A 22,944-nucleotide genomic window follows, 5' to 3' on the forward strand; every position below is an offset into this window, starting at 1 on the left:
ATATACAATGATTGTTCTGCTTCTGATGAAAAAAAAGCCTATCTCTCCCTCCATCAAGACACCCTCTTTCATTCCCAAGGCCATCATCCCTTTCCCCTGGGGGTTCACCACCATTTTCCCATCTAGAGACATTGCCTGCCTTTTGCCTTCCCCCTTTCCAGGCGGAGAAGAGCATCCAGCATGCAAGACTTAGTGGGCTGGTATGGAATAGCCATGTGGTGATTCCCTGGCACTTGAAGATTTTGTGGGTTTTAGGGGAAGCAGAGGTACAGGTGGTTCCTTTTGAATCCAGGTGACCCTGGAACAGTTTGGATTCAAGCTGATCTCTCAGTACTCTCACTGAGATGCCAGCTGACCTCACTGTTCCATGTCCCCTTCCTTGCACAGCATGGAGGGGAAACCTCTGGGTCCTGCCTGAGAGAGGAAGGTGGTAGATAGATCCAGACAGGTCAAGGGGAAACCCAAAGGCTGTCAGGCAGGCTCTGTTCCCATCTCCTCCTTGGATCTTGCTTCTCCCTGCCAGGTTTCCAGGGATGGAGCACTGAGACAGCAGGTGCTGTCTGGGAGCAGTGCGTGTCCATGTGGTCTGCAGGACTCAGACAAGGGCAGCAGACAGTGCATGACGGGGGCCGTGCTGCAATCTGGGCAGGCTTGGGTGTCTGCAGAGGGCTCTCTTTTGGCAAGGAGGCTTGAGCAGATTTGTGCTGGTGTATTAGTACTGCTGTTGTCATTGTGTGAGTTACTGCACTTATCATCCCCCTGCAGCACAAGTGAGGGGTGGTTCGGCAAAGTCCTGGGGTCTGAACACTGGGGAGTCTCTCTGGCAGTAACAGAATAAAAAAGCAGGGCTTTCACATAACATCCCCACCCTGACAACACCTTTTCACCCCTTTCATACTCATGCACCTCCCCATGCTGCTCCCCACCCCTCCATCCTTGCGTTGTCCCTTGTCCTGTTCCTTGGTGACTAATCCTGGATGGGGCGTTCGGGGAGAAGCTGCAGTGGCCTCTAGAAATCTGTCTCCTTGGTGCTGGCTTTTTGACAGTAATGAACATTGGAGGAGGGGTGGGGAGGGATGGCAGGGGATGATAACTGAGCAGGCGCTGGGGTGCTGGCTCCTCGCTGCTTTTCTGCAAGTCAGTCTACAGCAGATTGATTGACCTGGAGCCATCGAGCAAACAAGGCAGTCATGCTCTTCATTAGAGCATTAATTAGCTTCCAGAGGCTCTCCAGGGGCCGCTTCTTAAAGTTTGGTTTATTAGGAGCTGTCAAGTTGAAACCATCGTGGAGGGGGAGGGTGGAGGCTCGTCAAGATGGCCTTGGAGGAGCTGGAGGTGGCCTTTGCCTGAACCTTACTTGGAGAGTAGGGTGAGCTAGAGCTGTGCTCTCCATGAAACCTTTCATTGTGGTGGGTGCAGAGCCCTCTGCTGCTTTTCTGCTGTCCACAGAAAACCACTGAGAGTGCCCTGGCTGGGCTAGCAATGGCCTGAGAAACCTAATGAGTGGAAAATGAAGGACACTTACCTCTGTCCAAGCCCATCCATGGCAGCCACAAAGAGACTATTCACTCTCATGCTCCTCCTTCTCTCTGAAGACTGACTGAGCAGCCAGGCAGTGGATGGTTGTGACTGTGGATGCTGGAAGGATGAGGAGGGCACGAGGCAGAAGAGAACTGGAAAAGGAGGCTGTTCTATGGCACACTTAATGCTGGGAGAGGAGGACTGATTTTCAAATAATTAATTACCAAGACATTTGTGGAGTATAGTGAGAAGCTTTCCTTAGCAAATGAAGCTCAGATATTACTGTTAATGCCTTTATTCCATCTCATCTTAGTAATTCTTAGTAATTTCAGTGTGCAAGGAATCCTCTCATGGATGGATGTGAAAGATGCCTTTTCTTCTACAGGTGGCCAGTGGGGTACTGACCAGACTCTTGAGTAGAGGCTCCAACAAATGTTTTCAAAGGCCACAAAGAGTCTACTTTAACCTGACACTTCTTGCTTCTGGCAGCATCCTGCAATAAAGTTAAACAAGGAAAGTTAATGAGCTGGAAACTTCCTTACAGAAGTGAAGTCTGGAAACTGAAGTTTGCTGCTTGCTTGATCCCAGAGTGGTTTTGCTCTGTAGGACGGCGCCGCTTCCCTGCTTTGGAGCTGCCTGCTCCATCTGGCAAATGGTTGTACTCCTGCTTGAGTGATGAAGGAGTCCAAGAAGTGCTCAGAAGAGTTCAGACTGTTTCTCAGCAGCTGTGGCTGTGGTGCAGAGCAGTCTCCTCTTTCCTGTATGCTCAGGGACTCACTCCTTTCCCTTCACTGCTGTTCTGCCTCAGAGGTGCTGCTCCTTCCTTCCAGCACACTGAACACATGAAATGACAACACTGGCTCAGTGTTGCATGGCCCAGAGCTGTCCCCTTGCACAGACCTGCATTAGTGACCCAGCTGGAGCCTTTTTTCTTCTGAAAATAGCAGAGGCGTGCTCGATTCTCCCACCTTGTATTCCTGGTAGTCTCCTAGTCCAGCCCATTTGCCCTGGGGAGCTCTGTTGCCACACTTACCAGGTCCTCTGGGACAGATTCCCTACATAGACCTGCTGTCACCTCCTTGGCACAGTTCCTTATCCCAGGCCAGCACCCCAGGGTGCATTTTCTCCACACTTAGCCATCACCCCCTGCTCCAAACATCCCTGTCCTCCTGAATGTAAGCAGCAGGGGAGGGAGCTCATGCTGGATGTTCTGCTGCATTCCTGATACTGTACTGGGGATAATGACACTGGCCTTGTGGGGTCGGAGCTATGATTCACCTCTTCCTGCATTTGGTTTTCCTTCTGGGAATGATGCTACTTGGATCCTCTGCAGGTTTGCCTGTGAGAGCCTTCGGTAAGAGCCAGGTGTGTTGAGCTGATTGCAGTCAGTTATGTTCAAGGTTTCTCTTGGGGCTTCAGCCTGAGAAATGCACCCAGGGGTGTGACCTGAGAAGTTGAACTTCAAGTGCGTGAAGCATCTTGGATGCATTTCACAAGGGTGAAGGGTGTGGGTATACATCCTTGCACCTAGTGGGACCTTAACCTGACCCAGCCTGCTCTGTGTCTGCCCACTGATGTTAGTGCAGGCAGTCTTTCTTTTCAGTCCCCCAGCAAGACTGACAATGCCAGGAGACCTGGGCTGTATCCAGGACATGCTGCTCTCCTCAAATTAGCTCTCTCCATGGTTACTTTTTAGGTTCAATTTTTTCACTTCCGTTTCAAAGTACTCTCTGCTTTCTCTCTTTGATATCACCTGAGCAGTTTTCCACTCCCGTTTGCAGTGTGGATATACAAAACCATGGTGTCAGCCTGTTTGCAGGCTGTGCTGCACATGCACCTTCTTTGATGTTGTCTTGAACAGCTTCTCTCCCCATACTTTAGCTTCTCATCGATTCCCTGCTTGCTCTTGTTGGACTAAAATACTCTGCAGTGAGCAGTACTTAGATGGTGTCCAGCTCTAAAGCTCTGTACCTCCTCCTGTCCTTGAAGACTTCAAAACCAGAGTCAGAAGGGGCAGCCCTTGAGGGAGACTGATGATGAGCAGCTTTCCAGCCAGGTGTTGACCACTGTTCTCCTGTCCCAGTCTCTGCGTGGAGCCCCAGCCCTGCTGATCTCCACGAGTTGAGTGGCCTTGGGGCCAGCAGGCTCAGTGCTGCAGCAGCACAATTTTTCTCTTGCTGCATTCTCAGCCCTCCAGTCAGAGCAGTGCCCAGCCCAGGGGTCCCTCTGATGCCATGATGATTTTTTGCCTTTTCTTTTATACCCCTGTTGTACCTTTTTATAACTTCTGTATTCCTAGTGCTTTTTGCCTACATTCTTGGACTTGTTTGTTCAGCTAGGAGACTAAACATTTTAGAAGCTTCGTAGTTAGGGATCAGTGTGCCTCAGACCCCAAGGTCCTCTCCAGAACACATTCTGTAAACTGAGACAGAACCATCCAGGGGAAGCTTCCTTGGGGAGGGGGACTCATTTGAGCCTCTCATTGGGGAATTTTTGATAGCTATGCTAATTAGTAACACCTATAATGTTATACCAGATCTTTTGGGGGTGTGCATTGCGGTGTGCATTTCAGTGCATTCGACCAGGACATGTGCACCTAAGGATCCGTAAAATAAATACCAAGGTAAAATCCCTTTTCCCCTTCTAACCGTGTTTGATTCTTGATTTTAAGACCAGGAAAAGGCATCGTATCCCTGTATGCCCAAGCAGCACCTTTGGCAGTCCATCCCTGTGCATGAGACCTGCACCATTTTTCTGTCTTCTGTGTCCTGCAGAACGCTTCTCCTGCATGAGAAACTGCATGTCCTGACATTGGTCAAAGACTGAATTCCTGGGTTCACTGAATCTGAGATCTGCTTCCTTACACCAAAATGGCTCCAAACATGCTGAACCTGTGGCTTAGAGTCTTTTATTTTAACATGTATACATAAAAGTTTTCTCTCAAGGCCATCTTACTTTCTTAAATAGGCATTTGGGATGCTGCTAAAGAAAATTACTATAATTTTCCTTGTCCCAATTAACAGAGAAGCGGGGAGTGCAGGTAATGATGGATCTGTAGTCCATCGTGCTGAAATCACTTCCTCAAGAAGTTCAAGAATACAATTCCTTAAGAAATGACAGAGGGCTCATTTCACTTGGTTGTTCTTCCAGCAGTAGTTGTACTCACTAGTTATGGAAGCAGCATCATCCCTGAGCACTCAGGGTGCAGGTGGAGCTGATCTAGCACTTGGCTGCACAGAAGGAGGTGATCCTCATCCCCAGTGCATGCTGCTGGTTGCATGGTCCCGTCCCTTTCCTTGTGCCAGCAGTGATCCTGCTGTGCACCAGCTCAGTTTAATACACCTGCAGAAAGCTAGCCCTGTGGAAAGGAACAGTTAAAGGTGAGTGGAGTGAGCTAATCTTGGATGGATTCAGCTGGGTCCTTCTCAGGGGACTTCTCTTTGCATGGAGAGCAGCACCTGACACTCTCAGGGCTGGTGTGGGCAGTATCCAGAAGATCTCCTGATCGTGCTTGAGGTCTGTCTGGAGAGCTTGCTCTCTGGATGGCAGGAAAATGACATTTCACACCACCCTAAGCAGCTCATCTCTGTCTGCCCAGCACTCAGTTTTTCAGCAGGAGCTGCTGAAAATGCCCGAGTCAAACACAGCGCGTGCGAAAGTCAGCCGTGCACTACAGGGTGCATTTGTGCTCTGAGCATGCAGCTGCACAAAACTGACGGGTATTTTTGTGAGGGAGAAAATGTCTCAGGAAATCCAGCCTCCAGCTTGGCATGGGAGTTGGTGAGTGGTGCTGCTGTGTGTGTTACAACTTGCTCTTCAGGTGCATTTAATTACTTTTTTTTCCTAATTGACGGAGCGCTCCTTTGTTTGAAATCTTTCTGACGAGGAGTTGATTAAATATCTCGGTATGTTATTTTTTCTTTCTTTATCCTCAGTGGCTGTAGCTTGGTACTGAATTTATCTTCCAGTGATCCTATCTCCATATTTTAATTTACAAGTGATCAGTGGGCCGTATGTTGTTTTCTGACAGCAGGCACAACTCATGCTGGGAATCTTTTATTCCTCCCTCCCCTCCTCTATCTCGTGCAGAACTTTTATGTGCATTTCAGGGTTTTGCAGGAAAGTTTCTGGTTTTAGGTTTGTGAGGCATTTTGCTTTGAGGTATATTTGTTTCTTGCTGTTCTTTACAGTAACATGGTTTCTGTTTCTTGGGGAAAGTCCTGCTTTTTTCAGGCCAGTGGCACATCCCAGCTGGTGGTCTCTGCCTTATCCTTGACTGGACCTGGGAGGCTGTGAGCTTCCCAGCTTTTTCCATCCTTGCAGCTACACACACGGCCTTTTCTGTATGTGCTGGCAGATGCATGGCTTCTGGGCTTTAAAGAGCCTTTCTGGGTCACACATGCATTCCTCCCCGAGGCCCCACTTGGTTACCTGCTACTTTGTTAGCTGCTCCACAGGCTCCAGCACGGCTGGTAATCCCAGGCTGTTCCCTGGCCGGGCAGATGTCCTTGTCACTGCCTGCAGTCTTCACATGCAGCCATGGGCTTGACCCGCTCCCCTGGTGTTTGGTGGGTCTGCAGTCTGGCTGTGCTGCTTTTGGGGAGGGGCAGGGCATGGGGCCACTTGTAGGTGCATTGGGATGATGCCACACTCACTTTCTGTGGGGCTGGAGTGGGTGTGGATGAGCAAGTGGATCCACCACAGGGTTTGAGGAGAAGTTCCTGTTTTGCTTTGCCACAGCACCCTCTGGCACCATTTTGAGAGCATCAAACTCTGCTCCCCAGACTGCAGTAGCACAGTGTCCTTCAGTCCTGTGCCTGTGTTCGGGGCTGAGTGCTGGGCAGGGCTGTTGGGTGGGAGATGGTCAGCATGGACAGGCATGGCTACTTAAATACCTGGCTGGTTTTGCTGCAGCAGCAGCTGTGAGGCTGGGGAGTGTCTGGGCTGCCTGCTGGGCTGTGGACTTTGCAGCAACTTGCTGAACACGTTGAAATGCAGGTCACTTGGTGGTGTTCAGTCACAGCCTCGCTCTTTTGTCTGGCCACGTGGGAGGGGGCTGAAGCTGAGCCTTCCTCAGGAAAGGGTTAACATTGTCTTTCCTTCCCATAGAGCTGCTCTCCCAGTAATTCAATCATGTCAGCCTGTTTGCAGGCAATAATTCATTGTTATAGGAACACTACAGTAAAGTGACAAGTTAATAATGGCAGTAATAATGGCAGGCAAAGTCTAATGCTATTTCCCTTTCTGCTGCTCCTGTTGCACCAGCAGCCTCCCATGTTGGCTAATGCAATTTGCAGCCTCACTAATCCAGTTTCAGGAGGAATTGTGTTCAGTTAAAAGAGAATAGCCGGAGTCGAGAGCTGTGCTGCCATGTTCCCGCCTTCTCTGGGGAGGTTGCCCCGGTGCTGGAAGCCTTTGTCTTTACTTTGCTGTGATTTCTGTGCCATGGTTAAGCTTAATGAGCACAGTCCTCCTAGGAGCATCTCGTTTTCTTCCCTTCTGCAAATGCCTTTCTTCTGATGCCTCTTCTCCAAAAGGGCTTGCACATCTTTCCCTTTTGAACACTGGTTTGCTTTCAACTAACCTTATAAACGTGAGTCATCCAGCTCTTGCCATGCTGAGTCAGAAGGCTGGCGTGTACTTGCTTGACTCCTTCAGTCATTAAAGCAGGAGTCCTTGCAGTGTCTGGGGAGGTGGACGAGGCTCCTCAGCCCTGCTTTGTGGATGGGAGAAGAGCTGGCAGAGGTCTGAATGCTAGTACGTGCCTAAGCCTGTGCCAGTAACGTGGACACTTGTCTCTTGAATCCCAGGCAAACATCCCCGGGAGGAATTCAGGCACTGAGTGCTTTTCAGGCCCTGGTGAGGGAATGATGAAGCACCTCTGGGCTGTGACCACAGGCTGAGGGGATGGCTGAGTTTGTGCCAAAGGCCTGGCCAGTGCCCTTCAGGGTTGTACACTGAGTGTGCTGGGAGAGATGGGTTCCTTGTAGGAAGTCACCATGGGGTTATGCTCCAGGAAAAGAATCTCTCCTGATCGGCCTGCTAAACCCACTGTATGGTGTTAAACCAGGGCTGGATTCAGGTTGGGCTGGCCTCGTTTCTGCTCCCCCTGCACACACACTTCAGCACAATGAAATCTCAGTGGAGGCTTTTAAAAGTAGGACATTCCCCCAGAAAACTTTTTGCAACACTTCACCAGTTCTCTCCAAGCAAGAGCGTTCTCTGGAGGAGCTCTCCCCAGAGAGCAGCAGTCTCCAAAGTGGGACACTACCTCCCTGCTGTGGTGACAGGGCTTTCTGGGGACTCTCTGGGGTGGTAGTGTCCATCCTCCTGCCCCCCCTTCTGTGCCACAGCTGCTGGCTCATGCGGAGCTGGCTCTTTCCCCAGCGGATGACCCCCCTCCTCCTTTGCTGCAGGAGCAACGTTCTGGGGTTTTGTATGGGGCTGTTTTGGGAAAACAGTATCTTCAGCTGCAATTAAACGTTGCCATTCCCAGGACTTGGTAATAGTGGCTCCCAGGTGGGAAGTAAACTCCTGCTGTTGTATTTTCTTGCTGCCTACAAGGCAAAAATGATGTAAGGTGTCTGAGACGGAGTATCTTCTTATCACAGCATTTTTAGGTACAGGTTGCAAAGTGCTTTGCTAAAGTTAAGTGTTGTAACCCCAGCTTGGTGATTAGGAAACAGAGGGGAGGGAGCCAAGAGGCAGCAAGTCAGCAGAAAAGCCATGAATCATATCACTGTCTCTGTCCTCCTCCTCTGATGACTGCTTTCCCTTCCCCCAAATATTTGTATAACTGTGCTTACCACATGCTCAGCTTGAGGAGACTGACTGCCTGCTTGATGGTGTGTAGAAAATCCCTACTTAGATATATCAGCTTGTAGAGGACCTGGCTGTGTCATAGCCTGCTGTGGTTGTAAGGTGTGTCTGACCTGAGCTCCCAGCCAGGGAGCAAGCTGGGAGGACCAGACATGCAAGCTTTGAGGATCAGAAGTTGCCACAGGCATCCTGAGGTAATGCATGTCCCTGAAAGTGAGCAGGGACATTTTCCTTGGCCTGGGAGTTAGTGCAGAGGGATGTGATGCTGGAGGACTGTCTCTGAGGTGAGGTGTCTAGTACGTGTGTGATCTTGTTGAGGACACTGAATATCTTTGCCAGCCTCTCCACCCCAACAAGCATGTAATATCCATCCCTCATGTCCTGGTCAGGCTCTGGCTTGAGCCACCACCCATTGAACCTCCTGGAGCTCCTCCAGCAGTTGGATTAGGATGCCCTCAGAGAGCTGTCCCTGTTCTGGTGCTGCCTGCAGGGCCCTGCCCAAGCACCACTTACAGGGCTCAGCACCTACACTCTTCACACAGGGGTTGTGTGGCTTCACAGGGGCTGGGAGACCATGCTGCCTTAAAAAAAACTAAGAGGGTTTTAACCATGACTTGTTGCCAGTGTAAATTGAAAGCCTTAATAGCCTGTGTAGGGCCAATTACAGTACATTAAGGTATGATATCCTCTTTACTGGCACTCTCCAGGGAGCCAGGAGACATTGTGGCAACAGGATTATGGTTTGCAGATGATACGCACGATAACTTCACCTAGACACAGGCACCTGTTCCTCTCACTGAGCAGCTGTTCGGGAGGCTGTTAAGAGAACATCAGCCTCTTGACAGCGCAGCAGAAAATGCCGTGTAACCGTGTCTGTTCACAGCACTGCACCCACCACCTCCACTGCCTGGCACAGGGCTGGAGCTGCCCTGCCCTGCCTCACCGAAACCCCAGCCCCTAGGGCACACCGGATCAATTCACCGTTTGAAGGCTGAGCCCTTTCCTGGCTCTCTGCCCAGGCAAATCCTCAAGCCAGGAAAGGGAGTTTCCCCCTTGTCAGTAGGGCGGAGGTTTTGCTGGCTCGGTGCCTCGGATGTCAGACTTCTCGCAACCTCACTCGTGCACCAGGAGCTACAACCATTTCCATGTCATGGCAGCATCTTTAAACATGACCTGGCAAGCTGCACATGGCATGGAGAGACTCAAGTTTGCGCTGGAATAGGCTTATACCACCAGAATGGGAGAAGAGATAGATGGACTCCCTGGTGTTTTACCATACCTTTCCCATTACCCTGGACCACGAACTTCAATATTAATCTGTTTTCCCCTTATTAAGTAATTTTTCCGAAATGCAAAATGAGCTTTGTGGATTCGTTTGCTTATCTGTGAACAGTGGCTGATGGTCAGCCCCATGGGAGAGCAGAAGTATGAGTTATCCCACAAAGCTTCCCATGTCTTAACCAGGATCTCTGCCATGCACAGACAAGCAAACCAGCCACCAGCCCTCAGGTGGTGATTGCCACAGCATTTCCAGCTTAGCAGTTATCAGCCTGTGGTCCGTAAAAGCCGTGAGTTATTCCTACAGGATCTGCAAAAGGTGATGAAGAAGAGGTGGGTGCGTGTATACTATGCAGGAGCCAGTACCAGGACGTGGAAGTGTTTGGCATTCACAGAATTGGAAAAGACTGAGAATGTCCTGTCTAATTCTGTGGGAGGGAAACAAAACCTGCACTTGCATCTTCTGTGGTGTGCCTCCCTTAGGAAAATAATTCATGTTTGATGAAAAGTGCATTGGCAGGTATGTCATTACATATCACTGATACCTCTAATCTAGAGGAAACTTCGTGCACAGTGTTATGAACCTCTGCAAGAGTGCTGTCTGGCAAAGGGAAGACCTGTAATTCCGTGCCAGGGCTTGCTGCTCCAGCTGGTAGCAGCTGTAGAAGCGCTCATCTCATCAATATCTTGGGGACTCAGTGCAAATGTGGGCACATCCCTGACTGCTGGCTGCAGTGGCTGCCAAGGACAGCTTGGAGGGCTGGAGGGGCATGTGTGCGTGTAATTTAAGATCTCATTTTTGCCAGAGTTAATAAGTTTGCATCCCCATCACTCTCAAAAAAGAATAAAAGCAGGTAAAGCTGCAAAGAGGCCATCTAAGAGTCCTTGGATGACCTCAGGGGTCCGTGCTGTTTGTACACAATGACAATTACTGTGATTACTGTCTGGGAACAAGCCCTCACTGCTTCAGTGGAATACATCTGTCATGTACAAGGTGCAGGTCTGTTGCCCCAAACACTAAGGTTAAAATTACTCCGTGTCAGTCATCCTCATTTTCATCTCCTGGAGGTGCCACGATGTGGGAAGAGCACTGAGAGGGGTGCTTGCCTCTCAACAGCTCTGGTCTGCGTGTACCCTGCCTTTGTCTGTGTGTGTGTGTTGATATCGAGCAACCCACCACACGCAGCGTGTGTATATACTGCATTTTAATAGATATAGGGCTACTGACTTAACATACACGGTTGCTATAGTAACCGAGGTTTCCGTAGTAACGGTTGCAGAAAATAATCCAGTACCAATTAAAAATAAACTGTTTGGAAAGGGGGCTGGGGAGAAAAGAAATTGCTGAGAACCGCCTTCTCCTTTATTGGTTCATCTCCCAGGGACTTGGAAGATTGATTAATACTCGAAATAACCATTCTTAACCAATAGTGAGCCAAAAAGGTGGGATGAGGGTGGGTGTGGTGGCTAAGGCTGTTGTCCTGAAGTGAGACAAAGGGGAAGGAATGCTTCTGACAGAAACACAACAGGGTGACACTGACTCTTTCCATTAGGTTAAAGTCCCTAGGGAGGAAAAACAAGGACAATTTCCCTCCTTTCCTTCCTCCAGTGGCTGCATGCCATACCACAGCCACTGAGCCTTTATTAGCATACTGATCAAAGCCACGGGCAATCCAGGCTCCAGGGGAATGTCTGATGTGATACCAGGATGCCTATCTCAGATGTGATAGAGCAGAAAGCGCTGCTGTGGTGGGAGTTCCTCCCATTTGAAGTTGTTTGTGCCCATCCTCTCCCTGGGCACCGTCACTCATCGCTTGTGCCGACAGGCATCCGAGGCCCTGGTGCCCAAGGGAAGCTGGAAGCAAAGTGTGATGCAAAGCAAGGAGCCCATGCCTTGGTGAGAGAGAGAAGACAACACTGCTTCCTCACAAACACAGGATGCGTGGGATGTGTTTGCAGGGTGTGGATGGGCACAGGTCCCCTGGCAGCCCTCAGCTGTTCATGCCTGTGGTGCCACACTTTTGTCGTGCTACTTGTACCCATGCGCTCTTTAGGTTTTATTGACGAGATTTGTAGCTTGTCAGCGAAGTCCCTTCACCTGGCAGCAAGGCAGCATTCCCCCTTTCAGAGGGGAGCAGCTGTGTGAGGAGAGGTGAAGGAGGGGAGGGCCATGGTGGCAGAGCTGCTGGGAGGAGTGGTGTGTCCGGCTGGGTGGGAGCTGCCCCTCTCCCCCGTCTGTAGCCAGAGGGGCTCCGGGGCACACCAAGCACAAGTGTCACAGGAGGGCGCTTTGTGTCCTCCCTGCCCACAGGAATGGCCTGGCTCAGGGCTCAGGTGACAGCACAGTCTGAGCGCACGCTGCAGCAGCGGAGGCTGTGTCTTGTGATCGTACAGGGAGAGGGGAATTAGGATCCGTGTGTCTCTCCTTACAGGAACTAGAGCTAATGATTCTGCTGTATCATCCTCAACACCGTGTGACCGCCTGGCTACAGCGTGGGAGCTGCACTTGTGCCTGGGAAGCCAAGGGAGGTGGTGTGCCTGTGGCTTGTTCTAGGCTGTGCAGTTTGTGATGGACTTGGAGCCAGATCTCCTTTCTGTGGGAGCAGAGCTTGCTCCCTACTGATCCCTTCCAGTCTGGTGCTCCTTCTCCTTTTCCAGTTGTGCCTGCATTTCCTCCCCTAGCTATGGGTTACATCTCTCTGAGATGGCTGGCATGTGACAGCAGTGGGGTCTTGCTTAATTCACTTTCTCAGAAGTGGTTTTCTCTGGAACTGGTCAACAGTTCATTGCCCTGAGGTGCAAGTGGTGTGATGTCACCATGAGAAAAACCACTGAGTTTGGGTGTAGTCTTCTTGCTAAGTCTGGTGCCTTAGACCACTATGAATTAAAAAGTCTTTTAAAGGTCAAACTGTGAAAAAGCCGCCTCTGTTGCTGAGGGACACAGTAGGAGGATCCAGGAGTAGATAGGCTTTGAAAGGAGAGATTTGGTAGAATATCTAAATGTCTTAAAGACAAGTGGGACCCAGGCAAGAGGGGACTCTCCGGTCCACCCCCAATCAGGTGAGTTTCTTTCCTGTGTTAACGACCCACCTCTCTTCATCCTTCTCCATTCCCCCCCCCCAGTGACCAAGCTGCAGGTGAGCAAGTCGAAGCGGAGCATCACTCTGGTGGAGAACCGGCCCATCCCCCTGAACTGCTCGGTGAAATCCCAGACCAGCCCCGACTCCCACTTCGCCGTGCTGTGGTACGTGCACAAGCCCTCGGACGCTGACGGAAAGCTCATCCTGAAGACCACCCACAGCTCGGCCTTCGAGTACGGCACCTATGCGGAGGAGGAGGGGCTGCGGGGCCGGCTGCAGTTCGAGCGCTCCGCCTCGGGCGGGCTCTTCAGCCTCACGGTGCAGCGGGCAGAGGTGCGGGACAGCGGCAGCTACTACTGCCACGTGGAGGAGTGGCTGCTCAGCCCCAACCATGCCTGGTACAAGCTGGCAGAGGAGGTGTCGGGGCGCACCGAGGTCACCGTCAAGCAGCCAGGTGGGGTCCTCTTGGCATTGCCTCCTATGCTCGGCCTGTGAGATTGCCACCCCGTCCTCATGCCTGCACATCCCTGTGTGGAAAGAGGGTTTTCGCTCCTTTGATGTGACTCTTGTCTCTCTAGGCTGAGCCTGGGTGCCTTTCAGTGTCCCCACATGAAGGTTGTCCATCCCACATAGTCCATAGGGCCCCTGCATCCAGCCAGGTTTCATTATCCTTGAGAGCATCACGTAGCAAGAGTGTCAACTAGCGGCCTGCTGAGAGAGAACCCCTGTGTGCCTGCCTGGGAAAGCATTTTTATGTCTTGCACACAGTTTAATTTTACTCTCTGCCTGTATCCTGACAGGCACAGGAAGTCTTGTCTCTTTTCCCTATGCACATGAGATGGGAATAACAAGTTTAATCAGGTGGGGAGCTGGCTGCCAGGAAAGGAGAAATCTTCTCTGTGGGTGGTTTCTGAGGCAGTGGACGACACTGATGAAGGTGAGGTGGTGGAGGAGCTAAATATGGCCCCCACAAGCTGGGACAAAGGGCAAAGGGGAGAGGCAGGCAGGCAAGTACTGTCCCACAGCATTGGTACTTCATGGGGAAGCCTGCCTTGTCCTTGCTTGCTCCAGCTGCCTGTGTCTGGAAGATAAAATCCCTCAGGCAGGATGGATGCAGTTGGATATCAGGGCTGGAGTAGGGTGCTCAGTGCATTTTCTCTATCTGGATTTGGCTGGCTAGACACAAGTTCTGTGGACGAGGGTGCAAGAGGGATATTGGATATGGTCCCCAGTGCAGCTTTGCCTGGCCACGCACGCAGACAGCGCAGCAGGCCATGGCCTGTTGCCAGTGCCAGCTCCTCGTTTCTGTCAGCAAAGTCCCGAGGTGGCTGAGGAGTGGCCAGGGACGGGAGGGCTCTGACTGCCCCCTCCTTTGCACTGCCCACCTCTCTCTGGGAAGTACAGTGCTTGCTGCAGCAGCAGTACCAGGGAAGTCCAGGCTGCCCCTGGAAAGAATGGTGAGGGATTTAGGAGTGTACAACACGTCATTTCGCATAAAAGAGCTGATTCCAGTCACCCTCCTGTATCAATGAAATTGTGGAGCAAAAACCAGGGACATTCCCAAGGCAGCAAAACACTGCATGTGATTTTGCCCTCATGCCACTTCTCGTTTTGCAGTGGGGGTTCCCTGTAATCAGCTGTCTGTTCTCCACCTTGCTTTTTTTTTTCCTTTTTCCACAACAGGGGGGCTTAGTGCTTGGGGTGTGATCAGGCTACTGCCTCATCCTAGGAGGAGAACAAGAAAAGATTGAGGTGTGATCTCCCTTGATTAGGTCTGTGTGCACTTAGGACCTCCCAGGTCCTACCGGGAGATTGTGGGTTTGCAGTTGCCTGCACTGAATGGGTCATTGTTGGTGGCTAGCCTGAGGTTTTCAGAAGACCCTAAAAAACACAAGCCCTATTTTCTTCTCCTCCCCTTTTTTTTTGTCCTCTCCTTTCTCCCTTATTTTTTCCTCTACTTCCTTATTTCTTTTGTCACACCCCAGGATTGTGGCCATGTAGGAAAGGCTTTTGGGGAGACAAAAGGACCCTTGCAGCCCTTGGTCACGTTGCATTTCTAATGGCCTTTTCCCATAGATAACCGCCTGCAGGTCAACCAGACCCACAAGAACATCACGGTGCTGGAGAACGAGTGGGTGACCCTGGAGTGCCTGGTGAGCAACCGGACCAGCCCCTCATCCCAGCTGTCGGTGGAGTGGTCGGTGTGGCGGCCGGGCCGCGCCGACAAGGAGGTGGTGGCCTGGCTGAGCCGGCAGAGCACGCTGCACTACGGGGAGCCAGCGGCGCTGGGCGACCTGCGGAGCCGGCTGCACCTGGAGAGCCCGGCCCCGGGCCTCTACCTGCTCTCCATCCAGAACTCCACCGTGCGGGACAGCGGGGCCTACAGCTGCCGCGTGGAGGAGTGGCTGCTGGACCCCAGCGACCGCTGGTACAAGCGGGCAGAGGACCTCTCCGGGCTCATCACCCTCACGGTCAAGCAGCCAGGTGAGGAGGGTCTGGTGCCATCTGCCTTGAGCAGCCTTGTGCCCTCTGGGGCAAACATGAGTCACCATTTGTCTGTGAGGGTCTGGGCGGAGGGCAGGATCACAGGACAGACCATGCTGATTCCTTTTTCCTTGTCTTCTTGATTGCACCCTTGCTTTTCTGGAAGGAGTGTAGAGCAAGTCCTGCAGACACAACTAGATGGGCCTGGGATTTTGTCACTGCATCTTGCATCTGCAATTTACTTTTTTTCATCACTTTTGGCAGATTGAATAGCACAGGCTCCTGATTTTACTCACATTTTCATTGAGAACAGGATGGAAGAAGCTACCTGTGATTCCCAGGTGTGTGCCCCAGGGGCAAGGTCCTTTCATGAAAAGAGGGCAGCAGAGGCACACTGCTGATTCTTACCGAGCTTGCTATCAACCAGCAGCACCCCCAGATAGATCCCTTTCTGCAGGGCTGCTCTCCAACCACTCCTCTCCCAGTTCTTGTGCATGGTGTTACTTTGACCTAGGTGCAAAATCCAGGCGTTTCAACTTGTGAATTTTCATTCCATTAATCAAAGTCCAGAGCTCCAATCTATCTAGATCACTTTGTGAGGCCTCTTGTCCCTCAAGAGAGTCAGCAGGAGCTCCCAGTTTGCTATGGTCAGCAAACTTGCTAATGGTGCGTTCAACTCCTGTATCCAGATCTTCCATTGTTCTTTAAATGCCTTTCAGTAGTACCCAGGATAATCTTCTCTGTAACTTTTCCAGGAAATGAGGTTAGACTAATGGGTCTGTAGTTTCCTGGGTCTTCCCTCACGCCCTTCTTGTAAATTGGAATAATACTGGCCAGCTTCCAGCCAGCAGGTGCCTTCCCAGACTCCCAGGGCCTTTGGATGATGTTCAAGAGGGGTCCTGCCATAACACCTGCCAGCTCCATCAGTATGCTGGGATGAATCCCATCAGGCCCCATGGATTTGTGGATACTCAGCTGAGACAGCTGATGCCTCCCAATGTCTGTGGATGGAAAGTGACTGTTCTGCAGTCGTGGTCCTCTGACTCACAGGACTGGGCAGTCCAAGGTCTATTATTTATTATATATATATTTTATATATATATAATTTATTATTATATAGTGTTATTAAAGACTGAGGCAAAAAACCATCGAATGCCTCTGCATTTTCTTCATCCCTATTAATCAGGTGACAATCTTCAACAAGTATCACTCCCAACATTTTCTTCAGACATCTTGCTGTTACCATCCTTTAAAAAGCCCTTCTTGTTAGCTGACACAACACTGGCCAATTTCAACTCGAATTGAGCTTTGACCTTTTGTTTCTTCTCCCTGTATATATGAACTACAGCTCTGTAATCTTCCTGCAGAGCCTGACTTTGATCATACAATTTCTTTCTCCTCTTGAGCTCCACAAGGAGTTGCTGTTCAGCCAACGTTGCTTGACTTAGGACACAGTGGAGTTGCCTGCTCCTGTGCTCCCAAAAGGTGGTTCTTAAGACTGACCAGCACTGATGGACTCCTAAACCCTCAAAAGCAGATTCCCAGAGTACTCTGCTAAGTTTTGCCTGTTTTAACAACAGATAGGATGCAAAGGCAGTTTACCTTGGCAAATACAGATTCCCTATTTTTTGAGGCATGTGGCTCAAGATTAAATGTCTTAAAGGCTGTAGGTCAAAAAACTGTACAGTACTCCACTGAGTACTTTCCAGCTTCTAAAGCAATCCCTCTGCATGTTCTGCAGTGCTTCATGCCTGCCCATTCCAGCAAGTTGTCAGCTTCGTAACTGCAGCGGAGCTGGCAAAAGCATGAGGTCCTGGAAAGATTTTAGTGGTCATTCCTGGCAGAGATTTGTACTGTGGAGGAGGAGCATTCTCAGGAGACAGCAGAGCTCTTATCTGCCACGTCTTTGCTTGGGAAGTTTTGCTGGCCAAAGTGGCTTGAGCAAAGACATTTCCCCAGGCAATCCCTGTGCCCTGCTGGGTTGTCAGTACAGCTCTCCATCCATTGTGCTAATTGCCAGGCCTGATGGAGGGGATAATGAACAGCAGGAAAAATCTCTGAGGCTCCTCTTGAATTGCAGAAGAATGTGGAGTGGGAAGAAGAGAGGGATTTGGGAGTGCGCTAATTGAAGATAATTTTTTTTTTCTAAAAGTGCTTTGTTGTTGTTTGTTTTTGTTTCATAGCAGTCAGTACTTAACAAAATGACTAATCATGCTTGTGACTCATGTCTCATTAGTGAGGATCTCCAGCCTCATCTGTCAGGGCTATAATCATCAGCAAGGGTGGGGGGGAACCTCTTAGCACCTTCAGACATCAGTTCTCCTCTTTCTGCTTAACCTGCTGAAGGTGAGGGAGGCTTTGTGTTAGTTTTGACCAGCCATTTCCTTCCCTTCCTTCTTCTTACCTTAGTAGTCCCCAAAATCTCAGGACTTAACTCATTCCTGTTTCTGCTCAGGAGTCTTCCTTGGGACGATGTGAACTGAAAATACTTACATTGCTTATGGCCTGAAGAGCTCTGGCCTTAATGAAGGTTTTCCTCATGGGACCATTTAAAAAGTGTTGGGCTGGTGCTGTAATGAGAAGCCCACTAGGCACAGCAGCCCTATGGCTAACGAGCTGGGGGACAGCAGCCCCCTCCTGCAGGGAGACCCAGGGTCTGCACAAGGGAGGGCTTGCCCAGCTCTCCTTGCTGGAGGAGAAAGTGCTTCTTTCTTTGGTGAGCTATCGACTTGCCCTTCCTGCTCAGCTCCTGCCTTGGAAAGGGCTTTTTAATCTTTAAAGGAAAGCTTAGACCCAGATTGATTGTGATGCCTGGAGTATGTGCTCCCTGGCAAGATGATTAAACCAAATGTTAATTGCTCTTGAAGTCAGCCTTTAATCAACTCATCGTGGGTTCTGGCCACTCTGTCTCAGTTAGGTAAAAACATCTCTTTAGCCTTGCAGCAAGCACTAGAGGGAAAAAAAAATTTAAGAGGAAGACTTGGAGTGTCATTGCTGAATCAGTGTTGAGGCCACCTCCATGGAGGAATCTCTTATCTAAATAACTTTCCAAGCTGCTGGAAAAGGTCTTCTTCTCTTCTGTCATAATGATTTTCAAGTCCTTTGAGCACTCTCAAAGAAATAAAAAGCAGTGAATGCAATGTTCCGTACAGCAGTAGCTGAGGAGGAGTAGCACATTGCTCCTCAGCACATGCATCAAACCTTGGTATCCTGACACATTCCCGTAGCACATCTGGATGAGCTGCAGCAGCTTTCTCCTCTCGTCCCTTAGTTGGGGTGAGGGTGGGCACAGGTAGGGTGGTGCTTGCGGCCAGCTCCTGTTTGACCCTGTGCTAGACAGTGTGTGGTGAGGTGTGGATGCTGTGCCTGCAAGGTTGGCCACAGAGGTACCTGTGAGTCTTGTCAGGCTGCATCAAGCTTTGGGTTTTGCTTGGATCATGCCCAGCACCAGAGTCATGACAGACTGTGCTGAAGCACGATGGTTTTGATCATAGCATTTTGCTCAGTGCTCACCTCTTAATTTTTGTCATCTCAGATCCTACCTTGCAGGTGGACACCACCACCGCCAACCTCACAGTGCAGGAGAAGGAGTCCTTCCCGCTGGACTGCAGCATCCTGTCCCGCTCCAGCCCCGAGTCCCACTTTGCAGTGACGTGGTACAGCCTGCGGGCCAAAGAGGCGGGCGACCGCGCGGAGGAGGGGGAGGAGGAGGAGGAGAGGGAGGCAGTGCTGAGTGTGGGCCCTGACGCCATCTTCAGCCCCGAGGCTGGTCGCTGGGAGGGCCGCCTGCGCTTCCAGAGGCTCTCGGCAGTGCTTTTCCGGCTGACGGTGCTGCAGGCTGGCGGTGCCGACACGGGCAACTACTCGTGCCGAGTGGAGGAGTGGCTGGCAGATCCCAACGGCCTCTGGTACCGGCTGGCCGAGGAGGAGTCGGGGGTGGTCGCTGTGCATGTCCAGGATGCAGGTGAGGAGAGGTGACGACTGTCTGGGGCCATGGCCTGGCATTCCCTGTGTCTTTGGTTTAACCAAGGAGTGAATGGCACTGGGGCGAGTCTGTGGTGCTGGTACTTTTCCAGTCAGCTCGATGGCTCTCGCCAGCTCTTGCTTTGCTGGAGTATCTACACTGCACTCAGCTCTGTGCTGGGGCTGCTCACCCACAGCATTTACCAGTTGGTGTGTCTCAAGTCAGTGAGGACAGACCTTGCCACCCACTGGGATTTAACCCTCCCATTTGGGAGTAAGTTGGATTAGCTCTGCACAAGGGTGCAGGCTGTGGCAGGCAGGTCTCCTCACAACTCTTGAAGCTGTTGGATGGTTTAGAGGCCCCGAAGGTAACTGAGATCATGAGATCTAAGGGAGATAGAGGTTCTGGGGTGCTGCTGCCTTTGTGTAGCACCACTGAGAGAATGCAGGCTTTGCAAGTCTCCCTGCTTTATAAGATACTATAAAATCTCCACCAGGGAGGACTCTTATCACTCATGAAACTCTTGGGGGGATAAAGCTGAAATGTGCCCTGTTATAACTTTCTTCTGTTCTAACACTGGTACATTTTTCCCAGAGCTCCACCTCCTGCACTGACATAGAATAATGAGCATCTGAGGTTTTTTATGTTTCTGACGGAGTTTGCATGCCCTGATTACAGAGAAGCCATGAAATGTGACCACCCTGTGTCTCTTTCCAGGCTCCACCCTGCAGTCTGTCATCTGCTCCAATGATGCCCTCTTCTACTTTGTGTTCTTCTACCCCTTCCCCATCTTTGGCATCTTGATCATCACCATCCTCCTGGTGCGGTTCAAGAGCCGAAACTCCAGCAAGAACTCGGAGGGCAAGAACGGGGTCCCCTTGCTGTGGATCAAAGAGCCTCACCTCAACTACTCTCCCACTTGCCTAGAGCCACCAGTCCTCAGCATCCACCCAGGAACCATAGACTAAAGAGGCAGAGACACCTGTAGGGACGCACAGAGGGAGAGAAGCAGATACACCGGGAACCCTGAGGAACACAGTGGGGTTTGTTGTTCTTGTTTCTTTTGTTTCAGTGTTCTGTGCTTTGACACAGTGGCTGAGCTCTGCCCAGCCAGCGGGAGCAGGAAGGTTCAAGGCTTCTTCCAGCACCTGTGGGAACGTTCCCCCTCACCCCCCATGGACAGAGGCACTTGCTGTACATAGCGGATGTTCCTCTTGGACTAATTTGACTCACATCAGTTCCTGTCTTTTGGGCTGTTACTTTTTTATTGTTTCTTTTTTGGTCACTTAAAGAACTGTAGACTTCCCCTACCCTCCACACAGTGTGGAGTTCCCAGGGGGTAGCTGGTCCTGGGATGATCTCTTTGGAAGTAAATGTATATGTTTTCCAAAACAAACTGGTTTTCCTTCTCGGACTCAGTGCCAGAGTGAAGAAGGTCTTTTCCTAAGGTGCACTGAGCTAGCTCCTTCCTCTTCCAAACCAGACAAAGCCAGGTCTGTCCCCAGAGGGGTTAACTGGGCTGTCTCTCAGGAGGTCCATTTCAAAGACTGGCTGTAGCCTCAGCATCTTCTTGCCTCCATCTTGTTTTCTCAGGAGGGAGCAATTCACCTTTTGGGAGTGTTCCCAGGTCTTGGAGAGACTGAATATTGAGCATGTTTGTGGTCAGGACAAAAGCAGTTTAGTTTGTCTCAAGGAACTGAAGGGGGGAAAGGAAGGAGGACACCTGAAAGCCCTGACTATGTTGTAGCAAAGAGGGTCCTTGTGTGGTCTCACCAGAGTCATGCTCCTCCCTGGTGTCCATGCTGCCACCTCTGACAAGGCGGATCTCCTCTGTGCCCCAGTCATTTGGGAATGGGAGGCTTGATCCAGTCTCTGAAGGCTTCAACATGACCAAAGTAATGACTCTAAGAAGGAGGAAAGGATAAGCTCCACGGGTCGGGTTCACAGTCCCTGGATGGTTCAGCCACAGAGCCCAGTAGCAAACATGCCACATAGGGGGAATGTGCAGTTATAACCACCACGTGTCACGAGTTTTCCTGTGGCTGCACTACTTCCCAGTGTGAGCCTGGACAAAGCAAGGAACCTGCTGCACATCAGCACCCTGGGGACTTCCTGTCCCCTTGGCCAGGAGAAATCTTCCCCCTGTGTGTGTGTATGTGCATCTGCCTTTTGTTTCTGAGACTTGAGGAAGAGAATCCATTTCTCCAGAAGCTCCCACTCCTGGCAAAGTCACCTGCTCTTGTAAGAGTCACTGTGGCAGGAAATGCTGTTCTTTCTGTGAAAGATATGGCTCTCGTGAACCAAACCAGGGCTCTTGCCACGTGGGGCACCTGACCTCCTGCACCCCCTAATGCCAAGAACCCCTGCCCTGTCCTGTGGAGGAAACCGCCTCCTCCCCCACAAGTGTTATGTCTGGCGGAAGAAAATGTTTGCCAAAAATGGCCTTTTGTTGTCTTCCTTGATGTCTTCCTGGCAAATCCGGCCATTTCTTTTTTTGCAGCGTGGCTGAAGCCAGCCAGGGGCAGATGGGCACAGCCGCAAGACCCCCCTGCCTCACGTGTGAGAGGTGCCATACCCACAGCCGTTGTCCTCTCCGGAGGGTCAGACTGCTCTTTGGGAGCAGAGGGGACCTCAGCAGATGCTCTGTAGCACTCAGTCAGTTAGACCCTGATGCCTTGATGTTTCAGAGGTGGTGAAGCTTCAGGTAGGAGATCTGCACCATGAAGCCTTGCTCCTGTCTGGGAGAGGACCCACATGGCTGCAGATAGTCTCGTGCTAAGGCATTTGAAGTTGGCCACCTCTGCACCTCCACCAGAACAGCACTGGTTTCTTCTTCTGCTGGGAAGCCCCAGTTTCACTCGTCCCTCTGTGAAGTCTGCCTCCTCAAGACATAACTGCTTACTGGCCCCAGCATATGCATAAAACCACACTCCTATATCTGTATGTATCGCACACCCGCACACTTGTCTTCCCTTTCTGGCTAAGACGTCTGCAAAGAGAGGAGTGGGATGACGAGTGAATGGAAATGAAGAATCGAGGTGCAAACAGCTGCAGCTGCAGCCAGTGGGTATTGTTTCCTGACTGTGCTATCTCCTGTATGTACTGCTCCCGGGCAGGAACCACGACTCACTTCAGCTTTAAGGAAGAAGAGAAAATGAAGTCAGCGGGAGCCGTTCTTTCCTGGGAGAGCTCTGCTCTGCACCTGAGCCACGCTCCTCCTCACCACCCTGTCTGCCTCAGAGCAGGGCTCTCCTGGAGGCCTGCCCCATGGCCCTGTCCCTCTGGGTGGATGGGGTCCCTTCCCAGCCCTGCGGTTCCTGCACAGAGCCCAGGCTTTCCTGGGAAGTGGCTCCCGTGGTGGTCCCTGAATGTACTTTGCTGGTGACATTTCTCCATTGCTCTGGCAGTGTGTTGCCCAGTCTCAAACTTCTCTCCGTTTTTATAAGGCAGACTCTTCCTGTAACGAGTTTTAACACAAAGCTTTTCAAACCACTCTCTCTGCGGTAACTTTCTGTAATGAATCCAAGAAGAAAGAGAGAGACCCTGTCCATGCATGATGTGGAAATAATGTTTGGGATTTTTAAAAAAAGAAAAAAGAAAAAAAAACCAACAAAAACTTTGTACTATGTTGCACTAAAACATGTTTTATACAACACACCCAAGAGCTGTAGTAAACTGTGTTGAAATTGTGAATCCTATTGCTGCTGGTTTTTGTCAGATTTGGGCTTTTATTTTGCCTTTATCTGCACTCCCTGCATAAGGGTGTGCTGAGGCCCTCTTCTTGGGAAGCCTCTCCCA

At 50.9% G+C, this 22,944-nt stretch overlaps 1 protein-coding gene across 2 annotated transcripts in view; it reads left to right on the forward strand.

The window, feature by feature from the left end:
- Nucleotides 1-22,839, forward strand: part of IGSF3 (immunoglobulin superfamily member 3) — a 94,700-nt gene extending 71,861 nt beyond the window's left edge. For both annotated transcript variants that reach the window (XM_032096479.1, XM_032096484.1), the window contains 4 exons: nucleotides 12,742-13,152; nucleotides 14,775-15,182; nucleotides 18,718-19,146; nucleotides 19,864-22,839. In XM_032096479.1, the coding sequence (XP_031952370.1) occupies nucleotides 12,742-13,152; nucleotides 14,775-15,182; nucleotides 18,718-19,146; nucleotides 19,864-20,114 (1,499 nt within the window). In that variant the 3' untranslated portion in view covers nucleotides 20,115-22,839. The remainder of the gene's footprint in view (nucleotides 1-12,741; nucleotides 13,153-14,774; nucleotides 15,183-18,717; nucleotides 19,147-19,863) is intronic.
- The last annotated feature ends 105 nt before the right edge of the window (nucleotides 22,840-22,944 follow it).

The sequence above is a fragment of the Corvus moneduloides genome, chromosome 2 (genome assembly GCF_009650955.1).
Source record: "Corvus moneduloides isolate bCorMon1 chromosome 2, bCorMon1.pri, whole genome shotgun sequence".
Taxonomy (NCBI): domain Eukaryota; kingdom Metazoa; phylum Chordata; class Aves; order Passeriformes; family Corvidae; genus Corvus; species Corvus moneduloides.